The sequence below is a fragment of the Dunckerocampus dactyliophorus genome, chromosome 9 (genome assembly GCF_027744805.1).
Source record: "Dunckerocampus dactyliophorus isolate RoL2022-P2 chromosome 9, RoL_Ddac_1.1, whole genome shotgun sequence".
NCBI lineage: Eukaryota > Metazoa > Chordata > Actinopteri > Syngnathiformes > Syngnathidae > Dunckerocampus > Dunckerocampus dactyliophorus.
This window is the reverse complement of record NC_072827.1, coordinates 23,484,150-23,501,430: the sequence shown is the minus strand read 5'-3', so window position 1 is coordinate 23,501,430 and position 17,281 is coordinate 23,484,150. Positions and strand designations below refer to the sequence as shown.

The 17,281-nt window shown below is 40.3% G+C and overlaps 1 protein-coding gene across 2 annotated transcripts; it reads right to left on the bottom strand.

The window, feature by feature from the left end:
• Nucleotides 1-130: 130 nt before the first annotated feature.
• rev1 (REV1 DNA directed polymerase) lies at nucleotides 131-16,741 on the bottom strand. Of its 2 annotated transcripts, none has more exons than XM_054787116.1 (22): nucleotides 16,480-16,741; nucleotides 15,435-15,520; nucleotides 15,097-15,226; nucleotides 14,790-14,958; nucleotides 14,355-14,717; nucleotides 12,586-13,268; nucleotides 12,389-12,487; nucleotides 11,415-11,531; nucleotides 11,172-11,298; nucleotides 10,963-11,091; nucleotides 8,575-8,729; nucleotides 6,960-7,079; nucleotides 6,657-6,877; nucleotides 6,314-6,486; nucleotides 3,935-4,161; nucleotides 3,691-3,863; nucleotides 3,330-3,614; nucleotides 3,120-3,219; nucleotides 2,839-3,041; nucleotides 2,621-2,774; nucleotides 1,243-1,345; nucleotides 131-1,178 (listed from the first exon to the last, which is right to left on the bottom strand). In XM_054787116.1, exons 3-22 carry the CDS (start codon nucleotides 15,215-15,217, stop codon nucleotides 1,067-1,069), a joined length of 3,834 nt encoding a protein of 1,277 aa, XP_054643091.1. In that variant the 5' UTR covers nucleotides 15,218-15,226; nucleotides 15,435-15,520; nucleotides 16,480-16,741; the 3' UTR covers nucleotides 131-1,066. The 2 variants fall into 2 exon arrangements, with proteins under 2 accessions (XP_054643091.1, XP_054643090.1); XM_054787115.1 differs by having other exon boundaries at nucleotides 15,445-15,520.
• Between the last annotated feature and the right edge of the window lie 540 nt (nucleotides 16,742-17,281).

Below are 17,281 nucleotides of genomic sequence, written 5' to 3'. Positions count from 1 at the left end.
TCAAGGTAAGGAACCTCTTTGTGACGTGTATTACGTAAGATGGTACGTATCACACGGAGGTCACAATATTTGGTAAACCCGCAATTAAGTTATGAAATCCAATGCTCTGCTTTTACAGTTACCTAATTTTTATTCCACATCGTAAAAGGTCATCATTTTGCATTATATCAGTGTACTTTAAGTAACTTAGACCAGCAAAATTAAATATCAGTTGCAGTTTATTACTAACAAGCTTTAAAAATCGTTCACAGCTTCAGGTCTTCAGGCACAAGCCAGAATAGAGAAGATAAAACTTCACAAACACAGAAGGGGGGGGGGAGAGAGAAGCAACAACTCTTCTGAAACACATTGTCAAAAAGTTGCAAAAATGAGACTGATTTGTTTTGCATATAGAAATACAATTTTGGGCCAAGCACGTTTAGTGCGTCGTGAAATTACTTTTCATATCACTTCTTGCAAATGTTTTTTTCCAGCCAACGATGTAATTAAATGTGTTGTTATCCTTAAGAAGATGTCTCACTCTATTGCACAAAAAATGCATAGGCTGCTTACTGATCAGATTCCCAAGAGGAGTGACAATCTTTTAACAGTAACCTCAAGTGCTTTCTTTACAAACTCTGAAAAAGGTCCACAGTTTTTCAGACAGTTACTAAGCATGTGCTACATGTAAACAGTAACCCTTTACATACATATGAGACCCTATAAAACATTATTTACATACTTTACAAATGACAAACATTTGGCACTTTTTTTTGTAAAAGATGATTTAAAAAAGACTTTTAAAAAGCTTTTTAAGGGACATAAAGTCGTTAAAGAGGAAATTAAAATACATGTACATAATTGAAAAATTAACATGCACAATATTACAAGAGGATGATCACTTTTTTAGGCACATTTCTGCCATTCAGCTTGCCTTTAAAAGAGTGCATACACAAAATTCTGCAGTTACACAAACTGATTGAATACATGGCTTTTGCAGGTCTCATGCTATGTAAGAAATAAGCTGAGATTTCTGTGTTAGCCAAAGAGTAAGAAATACAAAAAGGTGAAAAAGAGTAATGTATGTTCATGTTATCTTCAGGGTGCTACCGTAAGTTTGTTGCACAACCACTTGCACATTGTCCACGATGAAGTCAAAGGCCATGCTCCACACGGACTCCAGCGACTGCTGCATGAGCCTGCAGACACAAGATGTTTGGTCTGAAAGAACTCAAATAAACAGAGGAACTTAATGCAACATACCTTTTCATGTATTTTATGATCAGATCCAGCTTCTCCAGATCTTTGTCCTCGATCAGATCAGTGCAATATTTTACCACCTGCAAGATGTCCTCCTCCATGGGGTCTAGTGCAAGAGTTCAATACATTCTTTTAACGAATCCGAACCATCAACTAACAGTGGAATCTTTGAAGTCAAACTCAACTTGATAGTTGCTACAGGGGGAGTGGCCTCATTAAGGGATGAAGAAAAGAAGAAGAATATACACTGGACGTTGTGTTTAATGGGGGTTAAAGCTCTTGACATTACAATTATAATGTTAAATACTCTTGAGAAATTTAAGTTGATTGCTTTTGATATGGTGAACTCACATTATTATACCATATAATATGTGATATATACCATATAATATGTGTGCTTTCAACAGAAAGCACACAAGAACTCATTAAAAAGGTCAAGGATGAAATGGTCAAATTAAAATCATGGTTTGACAGAAACAGATTATCCCTGAACTTAAGTAAAACAAAAATAATGCTATTTGGAAATAGCAGAAGAGAGATGTACGACCAAATACAAATTAATGGAGCGGACATTGAAAAAGTGGAAGAATATAAATTCCTGGGGGTCATAATAGACGAAAAAATGAGTTGGAAATCTCATATTAAATATATACAACAAAAGGTGGCGAGAAATATCTCTATATTGAATAAAGCAAAATATGTTCTTAATCAAAAATCACTCCACGCTCTGTAATATTCCTTAGTATTACCATATTTCATGTATTGTATGGAGATATGGGGTAATAATTACAAAAGCAATCTTCACTCACTCACTGTACTGCAAAAAAGATGGGTGAGGATCATTCATAATGCCAAGTATAGACAACATACAAACCCTTGATTTTTAAAATCGCAGATATTAAAATTTGAAGATTTAGTACCTTTTCAAACCGCCAGAATAATGCATAAAGTTAATAATAACTTGTTACCCAAAAACCTCATACAGTATTTTTCAATCAGAGAGGAGAAATACGATCTTAGAGGAAAATTAAACTTAAAACATTTTACATTAATGAAAAAATGGTCTCAAAATAATGTTGACAACAATATTGTTTATCGGCAATAATTTTGTCCAGCAAAATGTATCGTGACAGGCCTAGCAGCTAACCTTCACATTATTCCCTCATCATTTGTCTTCAAGTTTAAGAATGACATTTTTATTGTTTTCATGTTTTAAAACTAACAGCGATTAACTTCTTTTTACACTTGTATGACAGTTAAGAATGTTAAAACGTGACATGGAGTGAGATAATGCGGCTAACATTCAATTACGCCTTCCTTGTTTGTCACTAATTGTATTTGACCTCAGAGGTTCCACCGTATATAAAAATGAAGTGCCTACCTGTTATAGTGGTCACCCATTCACGTAAGAGTGTTTTTATATCTGGCAGCTCAGATGCTCCAGCCAGCGCTGGAGTAGGGCGAAGGATGGACTTTGGCAAAGACTCTGAGGTGTCTTGCTTTGAAGACGATGTGGAAGGACCTCCATTCTCAGTCTGTGGAAACAATCAGGTTATTTTCCAAATGTCACCCAAAAAACATTTTTTATTGAGAACCCACCTTTACGACATTCATTGGTTTCTTCAGTTTAGTAAAAGGCGGTGCAGTTATGGCAGGGCTGTTTGCTGGGCGGTACTTCTTCTGAGGGGATGGCCCGTTTTTGGCGGGGCTTATTGCGTTCTTCCTCTTGTTGCGCCGCTTCAGTCGTCCGACGCCAGCTCCGACTGGCTGCTTTAGCTGTAAAAGTGCATTCTTCTGCTCCACTGAAGGAAAAGGAGAAAGACATCATTAATGGTGGTGGCTGGGGGGCAAGAATATGTGCTCAAATGTAGGAGTCTTACATATTTTTGTCTCAGGCTGGTTATTTGTAAAACAGTTGTAGGCTGACTTCAGTTCCTCCTGGAGCTCTTTAGGAAGGGCAGCAAACACTTCTGGGTCGACCTGCCGTCAGAGATGACAGAACAAATGTTTTACGTTAAATGCAGTCAAGTATATTCAATGCCTCACCATTTTATTACTATTGATGCTATCAGGTATTAATCCGTACGTACCTGGGAGTAGTTGGGCAGCTCCAAAACGATTCCAAAACTGTCAGGATGGTTTGGAATCTGCAGCACCAATGCTCCGGCAGGCTGTTTGTTCAGTGCAGGTCCATAAGCAGCAGCAGCAGCAGCAGCAGCAGCAGGAGGAGGAGGAGGAGGACAAGAAGGAGAGACCACGCATGATTGAAGACTCGGTGGCTGTGGACTGGGTGTACAGCGGTGGTTTATTTGCCACGACTGCTCCACTTGTGCCCTCAGCTCTGCGGGCAGGGCCTCCAATACGGACCGATCCACCTTGGAATGCACATCAAAACACAGTGTAAATAGGGGAAACACTTGTTATACAGATCAGATTACTAGAGTCCCCTACCTGTGAGGGAGAGGGGACTAAAATGCTGAAGTCGAGGCGTGTTTTGGGATGTTTTGGTGTTTGTCTGCATGGTTGATGGTCTTTGCTTGTTCCTGGGACTGGGGACAAAGACTGGAGCCTGGGCGATGCAGCTCTGACAGGCAGCGTCTTTTCCTGTCTGTTGTCATCAGACTCTGTGACAAAGATATTCATCTTTTTGTTATTTTGCATAAAATCTAAAAGACTGAAACACAATGGTACATACCTCTGCTGCTGCTGCTTGTTGCCACCTGGCCGAGCAACATGTCTTTGATGGAGCGCATTCGAAGGCCGTTGGTGTTGGTGGGAACAGAGTGATTACCCTCAAGAAGCTGCACCTGGATGCCGACACCCCGGAGGTCCTGCACTGGTAACTTCATAGTGTGGAACATCTTGATGACTGTGGCCGCAATCAGCTGGCTACTATCAGTGCAATGTGCAAGCATCACTGTCCTGAACAAAGGATGGGAGATGAATAGTCGTGAAAAAATTAGGACCAGGCTTCCTATGGATTTGGCGCTTCAAAATTCCTTACTTTTTCCAGACTCAGTAAACAGATGTGTATCAGAAGAGCTGCAACAATTAATCAATGAATTGATGATTAATCGATTATCCAATTAACCGACAACTATTTTCAATCGGTCAATCGGTGTTGCTTCTTAAGTGGACAGTTAGATTTCACAGAAGTGTGATTGACATTGTGATTGATTTAAGTCCATTCATCCATCTTCCATGATGCTTATCCTCACTAGGGTCGCGGGTATGCTGGAGCCTATCCCAGCTGACTTTGGGCGAGAGGCAGGGTACACCCGCAGGGCTGATTGATTAAATGTTCCCTTTATTTTTGGAGCACTTTATATATAAGGCTCTTTTTTTATCCTGTTTACAAAACAACAACAAAATACATAAATATATGAAAGTGGCCCACCACCACCTTTGATTTCCAGGTGGACAAACACCCCTGGTCTTAATCAAAACAACAATCTTCAGATTCATCGAAAATAACCATAGCTGCAGCCAATTATGGAATTAATCATTTGTTTTCATTATTCAGAATATGTACATGTATGTCATTATGTCAGCATTTAATTTCCAGGAGATTATAGCTAGGTAATGTATCTCAACCACTGATGACATCACACATAGTCCAAAATACATTAAGAACACAGTTGGACTCACACAGTGCATTAACAACACTACAGCATGCATGCCATGTATTCTGTACTCTAACCAAATGCATGCGAACGATGCAAAACTGTGGCGTAAATTCTACCGAAAACCATGCTAACCGAGGTTCCACTGTACTGTGTTGCCGGTGTTAATACTTTTTTGACAAGTACGCCACATGATGGTGCTGTTATTTAAACGCGCAGGTTTGACATCATCAATTGGTTTGACTTGAAATTTCAAGCTCAATGCAGTCTACAAAACACTGTAACTTTATGGTGTTTGACAGAATCATCACAAAAAAAGACACCTTCAGGGGGCTGACAAGCACGTGTGTAAAATTTGGCCGCTAACAAGCAAAAGGTCGTTGCATGGGTGCGGGCCAGACTTAAGCCTTGTTTACACTTGCACACATTTTGTCCCTGCAGTGGTACATAATTATGCATGCCAATATAGCGTGCCAATGAGTAAATTGGTTGTAAACTAGTGTAAAGTATGTGTAAACTGTGCGAGGCTGCGTGCCAGTGCGAAAAGAAAACTTTGAAATGTTCAAAATTTGTGGCACGCATAATTTCTGTGAACTAGTCATGAATGCAACGTAAATGCACCGCAACCTATGCGCAAACAATGAGCATGTGCGTATCAAAGCGTCTCATTCGCATGAATGGGTTAACTTTTCCACCAGCCCTTGCAGCAAGTCGGGAGGGATTCTCAAGTAATTTCTGTAACGTCTTGGATGTTCTGAGAGATTCCCTCTCCCACACTGTCTTTGCGTCTTTTTTTCTAGTTAATTCCCCCTTCTTTCTCGTTCTCACTTTCTGCAGCTGCGAAATATAGACTTTTACCTCTCTTTTCTGCAATGACAGCTTCTTTTCTGGAGTTCAACATCTTGCACCCTTGCAAATAGAGGAATTAATTAAAATAGGGGCAATGCCTGCTGTTGCGTGACGTCACGCGGGACATAGCGGGACCAAATAATGCCACAGCTGCTTCACGGATGCGGGAAGCGGTGGTGACGATGCATACCCATGTGGGAACTATGCGCGTTGCGTGTACTGTTGTCAGGCACTAGACGTAAACAGTACTGAACAAGTTGAAAGTTGTGTGGGAGCGTGGTCATTTCGTGCCAAACACTGCTATAGTAACTAATTGTGCATAAATCACTGACCATTAGTCTAAAGATGATAAAACTTTGAGGATATCTGTGTATACTAGCCTAGTCTTACAAAACATTTTGACCACAATCCATCGGGCACGCAACAACACATTTACACAAAATAGGATGTCCTAATCTTTGACATGACGGTAGATAAGCCAATCACAGAAGAGACGAGAAGAGGCTCCGCAGAGAAGGCAGACACTTTCCGACACCCCTAATAGACATTTGGTCGTCTCTGTAGTTGAGTACATGAGGAAAGTGTAAGAAACACCCTCATACTTGGCAAAGTTGTCGCATATGCCATGGCCGCCGTATTTCGCCGACTCTTGTGGTGCACCCTCCTTGCGGACCATAACCTTCAGGGTCACTCTGCGTCCTTTCAGTCCAGCTTCTTGAAGACGTCTGTGCACCTCCATGGACAAGTTGGACAGAAAACTCTCTGCCTCGTCAACCTGATGGATATACACATTAAGAGGAGACTGTTAGAAAGGGCCATCAATACTAAACATATTAAATGAACACCTCTCTGAGAATGACTAAACTTTATTGTCTTTATAAGGCATCAGTTTTGACACAGCTCTTGTACTGGATCCTATTTATGTGTAGTGGGAGTCAGTCTTGCCTTTTTAAAGCGTATGTTGTAGTTCATCTCCGCTGACACCGACTTCCGCTCCTTCTCGTAGCGGACGGGACGCTCATCGATACCCCTACAGAAGCGGAACAGCGTTTGTCCTGAGCGAGGCCCAAACTTTTTCTGCAGCTGACTTAAAGACACCTGCCGCAGCTCCCCGCATGATTTAACACCGATAGCAGCAAGCTTTTTGCCCATAGCGGGGCCGACTCCTTGAAAGAATGAAAAGACATGTTGCATGTAGTCTGGGAGTGTAGGTATCATTTTCAACCTGCAGGGTAGTGCTGTATCAACCTGGCAAGCTGGTCACTGGCAGGTCCCTGATGAAATCGTCCACATCCTCTGACTTTAAGAAGTACTGCCCATCTGGCTTGGCTTTACGCGTCGAAAGCCGAGCCAATAGGATGTTGGACCCTAAGAAGATTGTGAGTTATATTACATTTAAAAGAAAAACCCTGGTTTCATTTATGTATTTTACAATACAAGGTGATCCTCTAATTAGGGGTGTCAAAGCATTAGTTGTGATTAATTAATTGCGGTCATATTTAGTGGGGGGTTTTTTTTAATCGCATTAATCACATTTTTAACCTCCAACTTTACTGTTTCTGTATGCGAGTTGCCTTTTTATAAAATTTGTTTTTATACACTGGGCTTCTTGTGCTTGAGTTTTTGGGGGTGGGAAACAACGGTCAGTCACGCCCTGAAGTAGACACTGATTGGCTGTCATTGTGGGCTTGTTTAGCATCAGCTGATCAGCTGCCACTGTAGTTGGGAGGGCAAGGTGAGGAGTGATGAGTTACGGAAAGTAGACGCGAAAATGGATGAGCACATGAGAGTTGTTGGCCCAATGAATGGGAAACTTACATTTCAAAAACACCCCGACGGCACCAAAAGTGAACTTGAGCTTCACTTTTGTCCACTTGCAATCATTATGATTTAAATCTGCATATTAATTGAAGAACTTCATGCCGTGTCTCCTTCCTTCTTTCTGCTATGTTGGTGCGCTCTGTGCTATGAGGTGTGACAATTAGCGTACTCCTGGGGGTACGCATAGCCCACTTTGGGAACTAGGGCCTACCACATTAAAAAGGCAATCAGTTATGAGTATAGCCACAGCTACCGTTAGAAGCAAAAACATTAGCAATTTAGCGAGCCATAGTAAAGCTCTTCACCAAACTAAACTCGAAGAGAACACCCCGTGTATGAGCAAGTTTGCGACTAACAAGCTAACGAATGCTCTTGCCAAATGGATAGCGATAAACTGCAGGCCAAGACGAGGGGTTAACAAAGGTGTTGCAAACTGCGTCCAATGACTCATCATACAAGCCACCGTGACAACGACTACAACCAAAGTCAGCGAGACGTACACCGGCAAAAAGAAAAACAAACTTAAGATTTTGGTGGAGGAGTCACCCAACTGTTGATATAACCAGAGATCATTGGACCTCAGCTGGTTCAGTGTTCAATACTTTTGCTCAGAAAAGTGTGGTTAATGTTTTTTGATGCGCTTTATATGGACCTGATGTTATATATAAAAAAAAAATATTATTATTGTTGTTGTTTTACTATTTTCAAATTATTTGGAGATTGAAAAAATAACACTGCAAAGGTTGCAGGCAGCACTTGAGACTGGTCTCAAATAAAATGGAATGTAAATGGCTAGGACTGAATCTATTCAAGTCTGTTAAAAACAAATGACTTTATAAAGCCACTGGTTTGTTACATATATCAACATTTTTGATTGGCCACTATAATGTAATGAATTTAAATGAAAATACCTGAAGGTGAGAACTTTTCTAAACGATTTTAGGTGAGATTAAAAAAGAGATGAATTAGATCAGTCAATTACAGATCATAATTAATTTCTCATTGCTTAAAATCTCTTGACAGCACTACCTCTAATACTAACCCATGCCAATGGAAGCAGAGCATCCTGTCTTCTCCTTGATGTCCGCTCGGATGGCCTTGGCCAGATCTTCTGGGTTTATACCCAACTCTGCTATCAGAGCAGAGGCATCCAACAGCACTTCATCACAGCTCAGAGCCTCAATGTCATGAGTGTAACTGCAAAACAAAAAGGTTTAAATATATTACAAAAAAATAACCGATTAGATGATTGATTGATAAGAATTCTGTCGCTTGTGTGGAATTAATCAATTAATCGCATCTTAAAGCCAAAAGACGTACACAACCAGGCTTTGACCAGCACAGGCGCTGATTTAGTCTCAACTAATTTGCCGTCTAATTTGCAAGAACTGTTTTCTTTTCATTTTTTACAAAAAACTTTTTACTCTTGAAATATAAATACCTTTCCTTTCTGCAGTGAATAAGTAATACAAACAAATATTGAATGGACTGTAATTATTCACATGGTCAATGATGGACATTTTGTTTCTGTTTAATTAATCTTTTTAATTTCTTTATTTTACAAATATATCCTGTAGATTCTCAAAACGGTTACTTTAAAGCGGGGGTCTCCAACCTTTTGTCTTCTGGGAGCTACTTTTACAAAATGAAAATGACCGAGAGCTACTACTTTTTGTACCATATATTTTCTTAACTTATTTCAACCCTCGAAACACTTACATGCGAGAACAACGCTAAAAACCCACAGCATTTCAGTATGTGGAATTAAATTATGGAATGGAATGAGTAAGGAACTCAAACAATGCACCAAGATGAGCGACTTGAAAAAACAATACAAGCAGTTGTTTGCAAAATACAAGGAAGAAGAGTCTTGAACTTGTTTTGTTATGCTTGTCTGTGTTTATTATTATTTATTTAGCATTAAACTGATTATTATATTTATTGTGAAAAAAATCTTAATAATTACATTGTCATATTGTTACATTACCTTATTATTGTATGTATTTAAAAAAATACAGGAAGTGAATACATGTACTGCAGAAGATGTGGAACGGATGGAGGGTAGGATTAAATAAGCTTTGCTTCTTCCTACTCCTTTTGGACATGTGGAACTGTGAATTGAATTATGTGATGTATTCCATTGTAACTTACATGCATGTTCAAATAAAATTAAACCATTACCATGAACATATCTGCATCTTGAATTTTAGTGTGCATTTCTTTCTAGTGCAAGGGTATCCAACTTTCTTCACCATTAGAGCTACTTTAACAAAAAGAAAGGAGAGGTGAGCCGTTTGTATTTTATTTATGTGACTGGCAATATTGAAATTATATTTTATTAACAAAGCAGATCTCCACATAAACAGTTCAGTCATTGCTATTTTGTGGTCATTTGTCACTAAATAGAGGCGTAGTGTCTGAATTAAATAGTTATACAAATACTTAGGCTTAATTATGCTCCTGGGCCACGATGCCAGCAAATGCAATGCCGGCTGCCCCCCCTCCAAAACCTCCAGTGAAGCTTGACGTGCTCCTCCAGAAAAATTCTAACTTTGCGTCAACGGCAACACAGGCCGCAGAGCTGTGATTGGTCAGCTTTGTTTTGTGCATCAAGTTGAAGAGCTGCTGAGCGAAAAAGTTTGAAAATAAGAACACCGATATAGCACTGAGTCAGATAGAGTCTGACGCTTTTCTTAAGTTTTGTTGCAAACCATAACGACAGTACCACTGCAGTTCCATCACAGCTCTCTCTCTCTCACACACACACACACACACACACACACACACACACACACAGGAATCTCTTCCTCTCCACACTTGCAACAACACACCAGTAACATTCACAGCCAGGTGCATTAATGAACATCGGCATTCACAACATGAATGTTAGAACACCAACATACACTACGCCAGTCATAATTGTTTACTACTTCACCAGAAGCTAGCTAGTCAAAAACTAAAAGAGTTGTGGTTGCTCACTCAAAAAAAACGCTGCCTCGAGTGTTTTCGTCAAGAATTGCAAGTTAAGTGCTCACCGCTCACAGGAGAGCTTCAGTATAAATGAATCAAGCCGTCAGAAGGTGGAGTAGTGACGTCGCTGTAACATAATTCAGCCTTAAGAGTTGAAGCAAATATTCTTTGACCCTTTGGTGAGCTACTCATAACCAGTTGGGGAGCTACTGGTAGATCCCGAGCTACTGGTTTTACAGTGTAATATTAGAAGAGATTGCCATAGGCTATACTGTAAACAAGCTTATCTCTACAGGGAGTTAAAAAAAGGAACACATAAATGTTTCATGCTCTTAGAACAGCCAAACTGTTCAGTAGTAATGATTTGGACACATTTTTTGTTTCATCCCAAAATCGGGAACTTTTAAACCTCAAACATGAAATAGTCTTCCAAATGAGAACATGGAAAGGCTTCGCTTACCCAGCCAACGTCTCATACATGGTGAGGGCCACCTCTTTGTAGGCGTCAAAGTCATATGGGACAGACCGCAGGGCGGGACATAGCTGTTTGGCTTTGCCAAAAAACATCCCATTCCTCACACCTGCTTGTCTGTGGGAGAAAGTTGACTCATGGGTCAATATGTGAATGTTGTTTGACACACAATAAAGCAGTGAGTGTGTCAGGGTTACCTTGCAGCATAGCTACAGGATGCGATCTCTGCCATGGAAAGAGCAGCATCCTTGTCGACTCCATTGGTATGTCTCTCTGGTGGCATCGCTTGTGGAGCAGCACCATGTAAACACTCCAATTCCTTACCTGGGAAGCAGAACAAAGTTTTCCTTTTTTTTCCCCTTCTTTTTCTTTAAAGGCAACTGGGGAGCTGAGTGTGCCTTAAATAGGACGTTTGCACACATCTAAAAACTAAGGCTCACCAGGTTGAGCCACACTCTGTTTCATCTGGTAGTATTGCTGCTCCAGCTGTGGGTTGACCCCTGGTCTTAAAGGCACGCGCGCATGTCCACGGTTACTAGTCACAGCGACAGGCTTATCTGTGAAAAAAACAAAACAAAAAGATGACACTGAATTAACAAGACTGTCTCACATTTATTTGACTTAAACACAATTTCAGTCACCAGAATCTAAAGAGCTTTTAGTTTAGAATATTTCAGTAACATTATATGGCCGCATAAGACCACAACTATGTTCTAGGTTAAATCTATACCTCTATGACAGTGTCAATCAAAACTGAGCATGATCACCATACAGAGAAGAAAGCCTAAAAAAGGACATATTTTTTTATTCTTATATTCGGGCTTTAGAGATTTATACATGCCAACCAAAAGGTGGTGCCAACAAGCAAATAAGAGCTTTTGTTCCAGTCACTCACACATACCAGCAACCTGGAGAGATGCACCAGTTGGGGAAAAGAAAAGTGTGTCAAAGGTTGTTAGCAAACAAGAGGAGTTATGATGCTAATTTTAAGATAATGGTTATCAATGACGCAGCATCACCAAACAAATGTCGAGCAGCTAAGAATTATGAGTAGATGATGTTGTTCTTGTAATCTACTAATTCTTATTTCACGGACATTGAACGCATTGAAAAAAATATTTAGTATTTAAATATAGTTTACAAAAACGTTTTTTTGATGAGATAAAAAAGGGGCTCGTCTTTCATTCTGGGTCATCTTATATGCAGATGAATATGCTGTCTTTGTACAAACCAGTAATACTATATATAACAATACAACACTTCCTGAGTCCCAACAGGCGTTGTGATGATGGAACCACTCTTGATTTATCCCGGTTTACCCCAGATTACTATCACAACAACACATCAGTAGACCATTAGCTTGTGCCTAAAGTGGCCGAAGAATGTATATTAAGACAGAAAAAAGAGGCCTCACCTTTGAGTTCCGGCAGATGTCGGATCCCAACGGAAACAAAGAAACAATCCATGTCCACATGAAGAATGCAGGATTTAACACTGAAACGTGTCTGTGTACCTGACAAATATTACAAATTAAACAAATGATCACAAAAGGTATTAAGTTATTATATTACTTATAAGGTAAGTGTAACAAAAACATGGCTATTTTCCTACATTGGCTTTCAAGCGCGCGCTGTGCCACCAATTTCCGAAGTCGCTCTTTCCCGGGAAATGAGGCACCACCAGTGGCTTTTCGCTTGCTGTGTAGTTCGTTGACGTATTCGGAGAAGTCGGTCCTCCACGTGGAGATCTGGTGTAAACGGGAGTGGGCGTAGAACTCAGAGATCAAACTGCCCGTCTGTGCTGACAGCTGGGCCGAAGACTCTGACTGCGGTGTTTTGGAATGAGGTTGGACAGTTGAGTTGCTTTCCGTGGCAGGGTGGGATGAAAAGGCATTGGGGTGACTACCATTTAGACGCACAGGAGAGTGTGGATGGGATAGTGGGGAATGAGACATTTTGTCAACGTTTGAGGCAACTTGACAAGAGATGTGCGGCGAGAGTCCGTGGCTTTCAGTGGACAGCGGGGGTTTAAGTCTCTGTTCGTCTTTTGAACATGGTTCCTCAACACAGGCAGACGACAGGTCGGATTGCTTTGGAGGGCTGCTGGGAAACTCATATGGGTCTGGTTTGGTCCTTGAAGGTTGATTTCCAGGGATTGTGATGCTGTTTGTATCTGTATCAGGGTCATTTGACTTCAAGGCACTGTTAATAAGATGAGTGTGTCCATTGGTGAGGTGGGAAGGGGCTTTGATGCAATCTGGCATTAAGCCTTCTGAGGTCTGCAATGATCCATTTCTGAAAATATAAATACATTCAAAAGTATTTGAATATAGTAAACAGACTATGCTTTAATCTATAAAGTTTACATGGTACAGTCACAAAGAACTATATTTACTATATGGCCTAGGTTCCCAAAGTAGGGTACACCAATTCTAATAGGAGGTATGTGAATGAAAATGAAAAACAATTAGCCCCTAACACAATTACAAGTGCGACTGAACCCCCCAGGACACAAGGAGTATGGCGCAGAAAGCAGAAAGGAGACAGAGCATGAAGTTGTTCATTGCTCTGTGTGCTTTACATGAACAACTAAGTAAGTTTGATGATTACTTTGTGCATTAAGAGTGTTTAATCTTGAAGATTTTATTTACAGTATATTGGTGTTCAAATCCCTGCATGGCACAGTGGTGCAAACCTGTCAGTGAGGGGGAATTCCCCCGAAAATGAGGCGTTATCATTGGTTGTATGTATTTTTGTACTTCGGATACTGCTTTGGTATGATTGTTAAACTTTCCTCTTCAATTTGGTAAATTAATATGCAGACATAAACCATAACCATCACCAGTGAACAAAAAAACTGAAGCTCATATTCAATCCATTCATACGGAAGGATGCCAACATCAGACTGGAATAAAGGATATGTAGGATCATTACTTAGCTATTTATCAGTGCTCATGTGAAACTATCAAAATGTGACCATGCAAAATACACATTTTTGACCTGTAATTACTATAAAATAAATTTTATGCATACAATTTTATGCATTCTTTTTTTAAACAATTTTTCGTAGACCAATATTGACAATCAAAAATATATATTTGGCCATATATACTTTAAAAATATAAAATGTAAAATGTATATTTAATATGACTAAATGATATATACATTATATTCAGTTTTCTAAAATACAAATAAAAATGACACAGAAAATAATGTATAAAAATATGCTTGCTATAACATTATATATAATAAATGATTTAAAGGGCCTGAATGAATAAAGTAATTATAAGCACCCTGTCAATTATTTTCTTGTGGGGAAAATGAGCTGTTGATTTGAGGTTTGGCATTTCTGTTCACCCAACAATTAACTGACATACTCACACTCTGAATTCCACTTCCTTGTGTCTACTCTGATGCATACTGCGGGAGGCGTTGGCCTGAGGCTGAGGTTGGTCTGCTCTTTGTGGGTGCTTAAAGGGGCTCTGGTTGGATGGCAAATGGGGGCTGAGCTCAGGGTTGATGGATGCTGAGGATGGGTGAGGTGAAGTGTTCTTCTGGTGGGAGCGAAGGTGGGAGCCTTTTTGTTTGCTGCTGGGTGTTGAGTTGTCCTGGTTAGAAACAGTGTGATGACTGGGTCCAGCAGTCTCTGAGGTCCGACGCAGCTTTATTCCAGGGAATAGTGAACCCTTGTGTTTAGCGTACAGTTGGTAGTGCAAGTAAGGGAGGAGACGCCCAGCTTTGATGCTGATTCAAACAATACAACACATTATTTTCATACAATCTGATAAGCACATACTCTGGTCTAACTGAACGCACCTGTCTGTGATCCAGTCGGGCTTGATGACTTTTTCTCCTTTCAGCTCCTGAATTTTGCTATTTGGCAAATTATTGGCAATGATGTGGGTGGTCTTGGAGCGAGAATAGTAGATGTGGAACTGGCCGCCGTGGAGCATCATCAGTCTGCGGAGTTCATCTGCACTTGGTTCTGCCAACATAGGAAAAAAAAACCTTCAGAAATTCAAATATCACTTTAATAAGTGTAAATGCACGGTGGCAGTAGATGGCCACAGCTTAGCTCACTAGGCATTGTCCATTTGAAGTTGTTTGAATCGTATAATAGCACCTGTGTATCCATTGACATAAATGGCCACCCCGGTGAAAATGTTGGTTGACCCTCCCCTTTGTTGCTCTCGGGGAGCGTCACTCTTGAACTGCTCATCCAATTTGGACACCTTGGCAGCCATGTAACCACCCTGCAAACAAGGAGGAGACCAGTGAGACTAGAAAAGATGCATCCAAAGTCAAACAGAAGCTGCTTTTTGACTTCCAAGTGTTTTAACATAAGAAATCATGTGAATTAATCTGTTACAGGGTCAAACTGACACCATTACACAACAGTTATTAACAATACAGGCAATCTGTGAGTTGTTACTCCTTAATCAAGTGCAACTACAAACATACTTGTACTCACCCTCTCTGCCCAACCATTGTCCCCACTGGCATTAGCTTTCTTCTTGGTCCATACATCTCGACTCATACTGAGCTACCTGGAAGCACAAAAACATTACATTACCGTTAACTTCAAAGTTTAGTTCAGATCTTAACATTGACAGTGAGAAGCAGTGTTTCTGAAATGAAATGGTAGATTACTACAAACAAAACATCATATGATAATTTATAGTGGTAAATTGGTTGATTTTATGGATTCGGGTTAATTTGAGTCACCTGCTAAAGTGATCTGGTTTCGAGTCAGTGAACCAATTCATATAAATCATCGGACTGTGCAGTGTTTCTGGTGAGGCTGAAGTCAGTGAAACAGTTCAACAAAGTCATCGGATCTTTATGCAAGTCTGCTATTATGTACTTGGCAACAGCCAACCAGAGGACTCATTTGACCCGGGTTCATGGAGACTCAGACTCATTTCAATACGCAGATTTGGATCATTAACGTGGATGAGTCATGAACCGACCACCTTATTTTATGTTAATACGAGCACGCTCAGTAGCATGACACATGACATACTTATGTTTGTTGCTGGCAACTCTGCTACGACAAAGCCAACATGTAATATACAATCCATATATATATGTATATATATATGGTGTATATATATATATATATATATATATACATACATATATATATATATATATATATATATATATATACACACACACACACACACACACACACACACACACACACACACAGCTATGTGAACTAACTGGAGGCATGTCTGGGCACGTCCACGGCTAAAAACGTAACAAGTAGAAGCTACAGCAAACATCTTGTTCACACTGTTAGCTACCGTTAGCTTGTAGCGCGAGGCGATAGTTAGCTTGAGTTCACGTCAGTTCACGGCATGATATAAAGAGCACGAGGAAGCAAATGGCTAACAACATTAACAATCAAACAAGTCTCTGGTGACAACACTGTGCTACGTGTGGAATGTCGTCTTTGCGCACACAAAAGTGTGACATTAAAAAGAAAGCGTCTGTCGTTTACCTTTCGTACTGTCAGATGAGGTTGTTGTTAGCCACAGGCAGACTTCCCTTTCCACATAAGCTTGTCCAAAAACAATCTTCCAGACCGTTGTCCGCCTATGTTGGCCGTCCTGGTCAGCCTCCGGTGACACGATGTCTTACTTATGCATGGTGTCACTAAAACACGTTTTTACATCCTTCAGCTCTCCAATATTACGGCTTCGCTTCTGAGCCCTTTTGATTTCCATCGTTGCAGTATCAATTGCAGAATGGGATACAATAAACACTTCCGGCGATCTTTCAGAATAAAACTATTGTTCATGAAACTAGATATGCTGAGCAGCGCAGATACATCTTATATAGCAGGACTATTCAACTACGACCGTTACCCCCCCGCCCCTCCGTCCCCCCAAAAAAGTTAAAGAGGCGCTATTTGTCGATCATTTATGGTAGAGAATAACGGAAGTGATATTTTTTCGTGCAAAGTCTAGCTATCTTGACTAAACTCGTCGCCTCTTCACCTGAATTGACTCTTGTTGGTTTGCGCCTGAGACTTCCTCGCCAATTAATTCAGAGGAAACGCCGAAAATGCATTGTGGGTGGTCAGTGTCCAATATTATTCTAAATAAAAGGTTAGTAGAGTTAACTTATGTTGTTTATGCCTCCACACGTCTCTCTGTCTTTCTGCAGACGTGTCTATGGCGGCGTCTGGGATTTTTTTTTATTTTTTATTTTTGTCCTCAAGTCGCAGAGGCACGTGCCCTGGTGATGGCGAGATATTTCGAAATGAAACAAGGTCAGTGCATTAAGCTCCCATCAGGGAA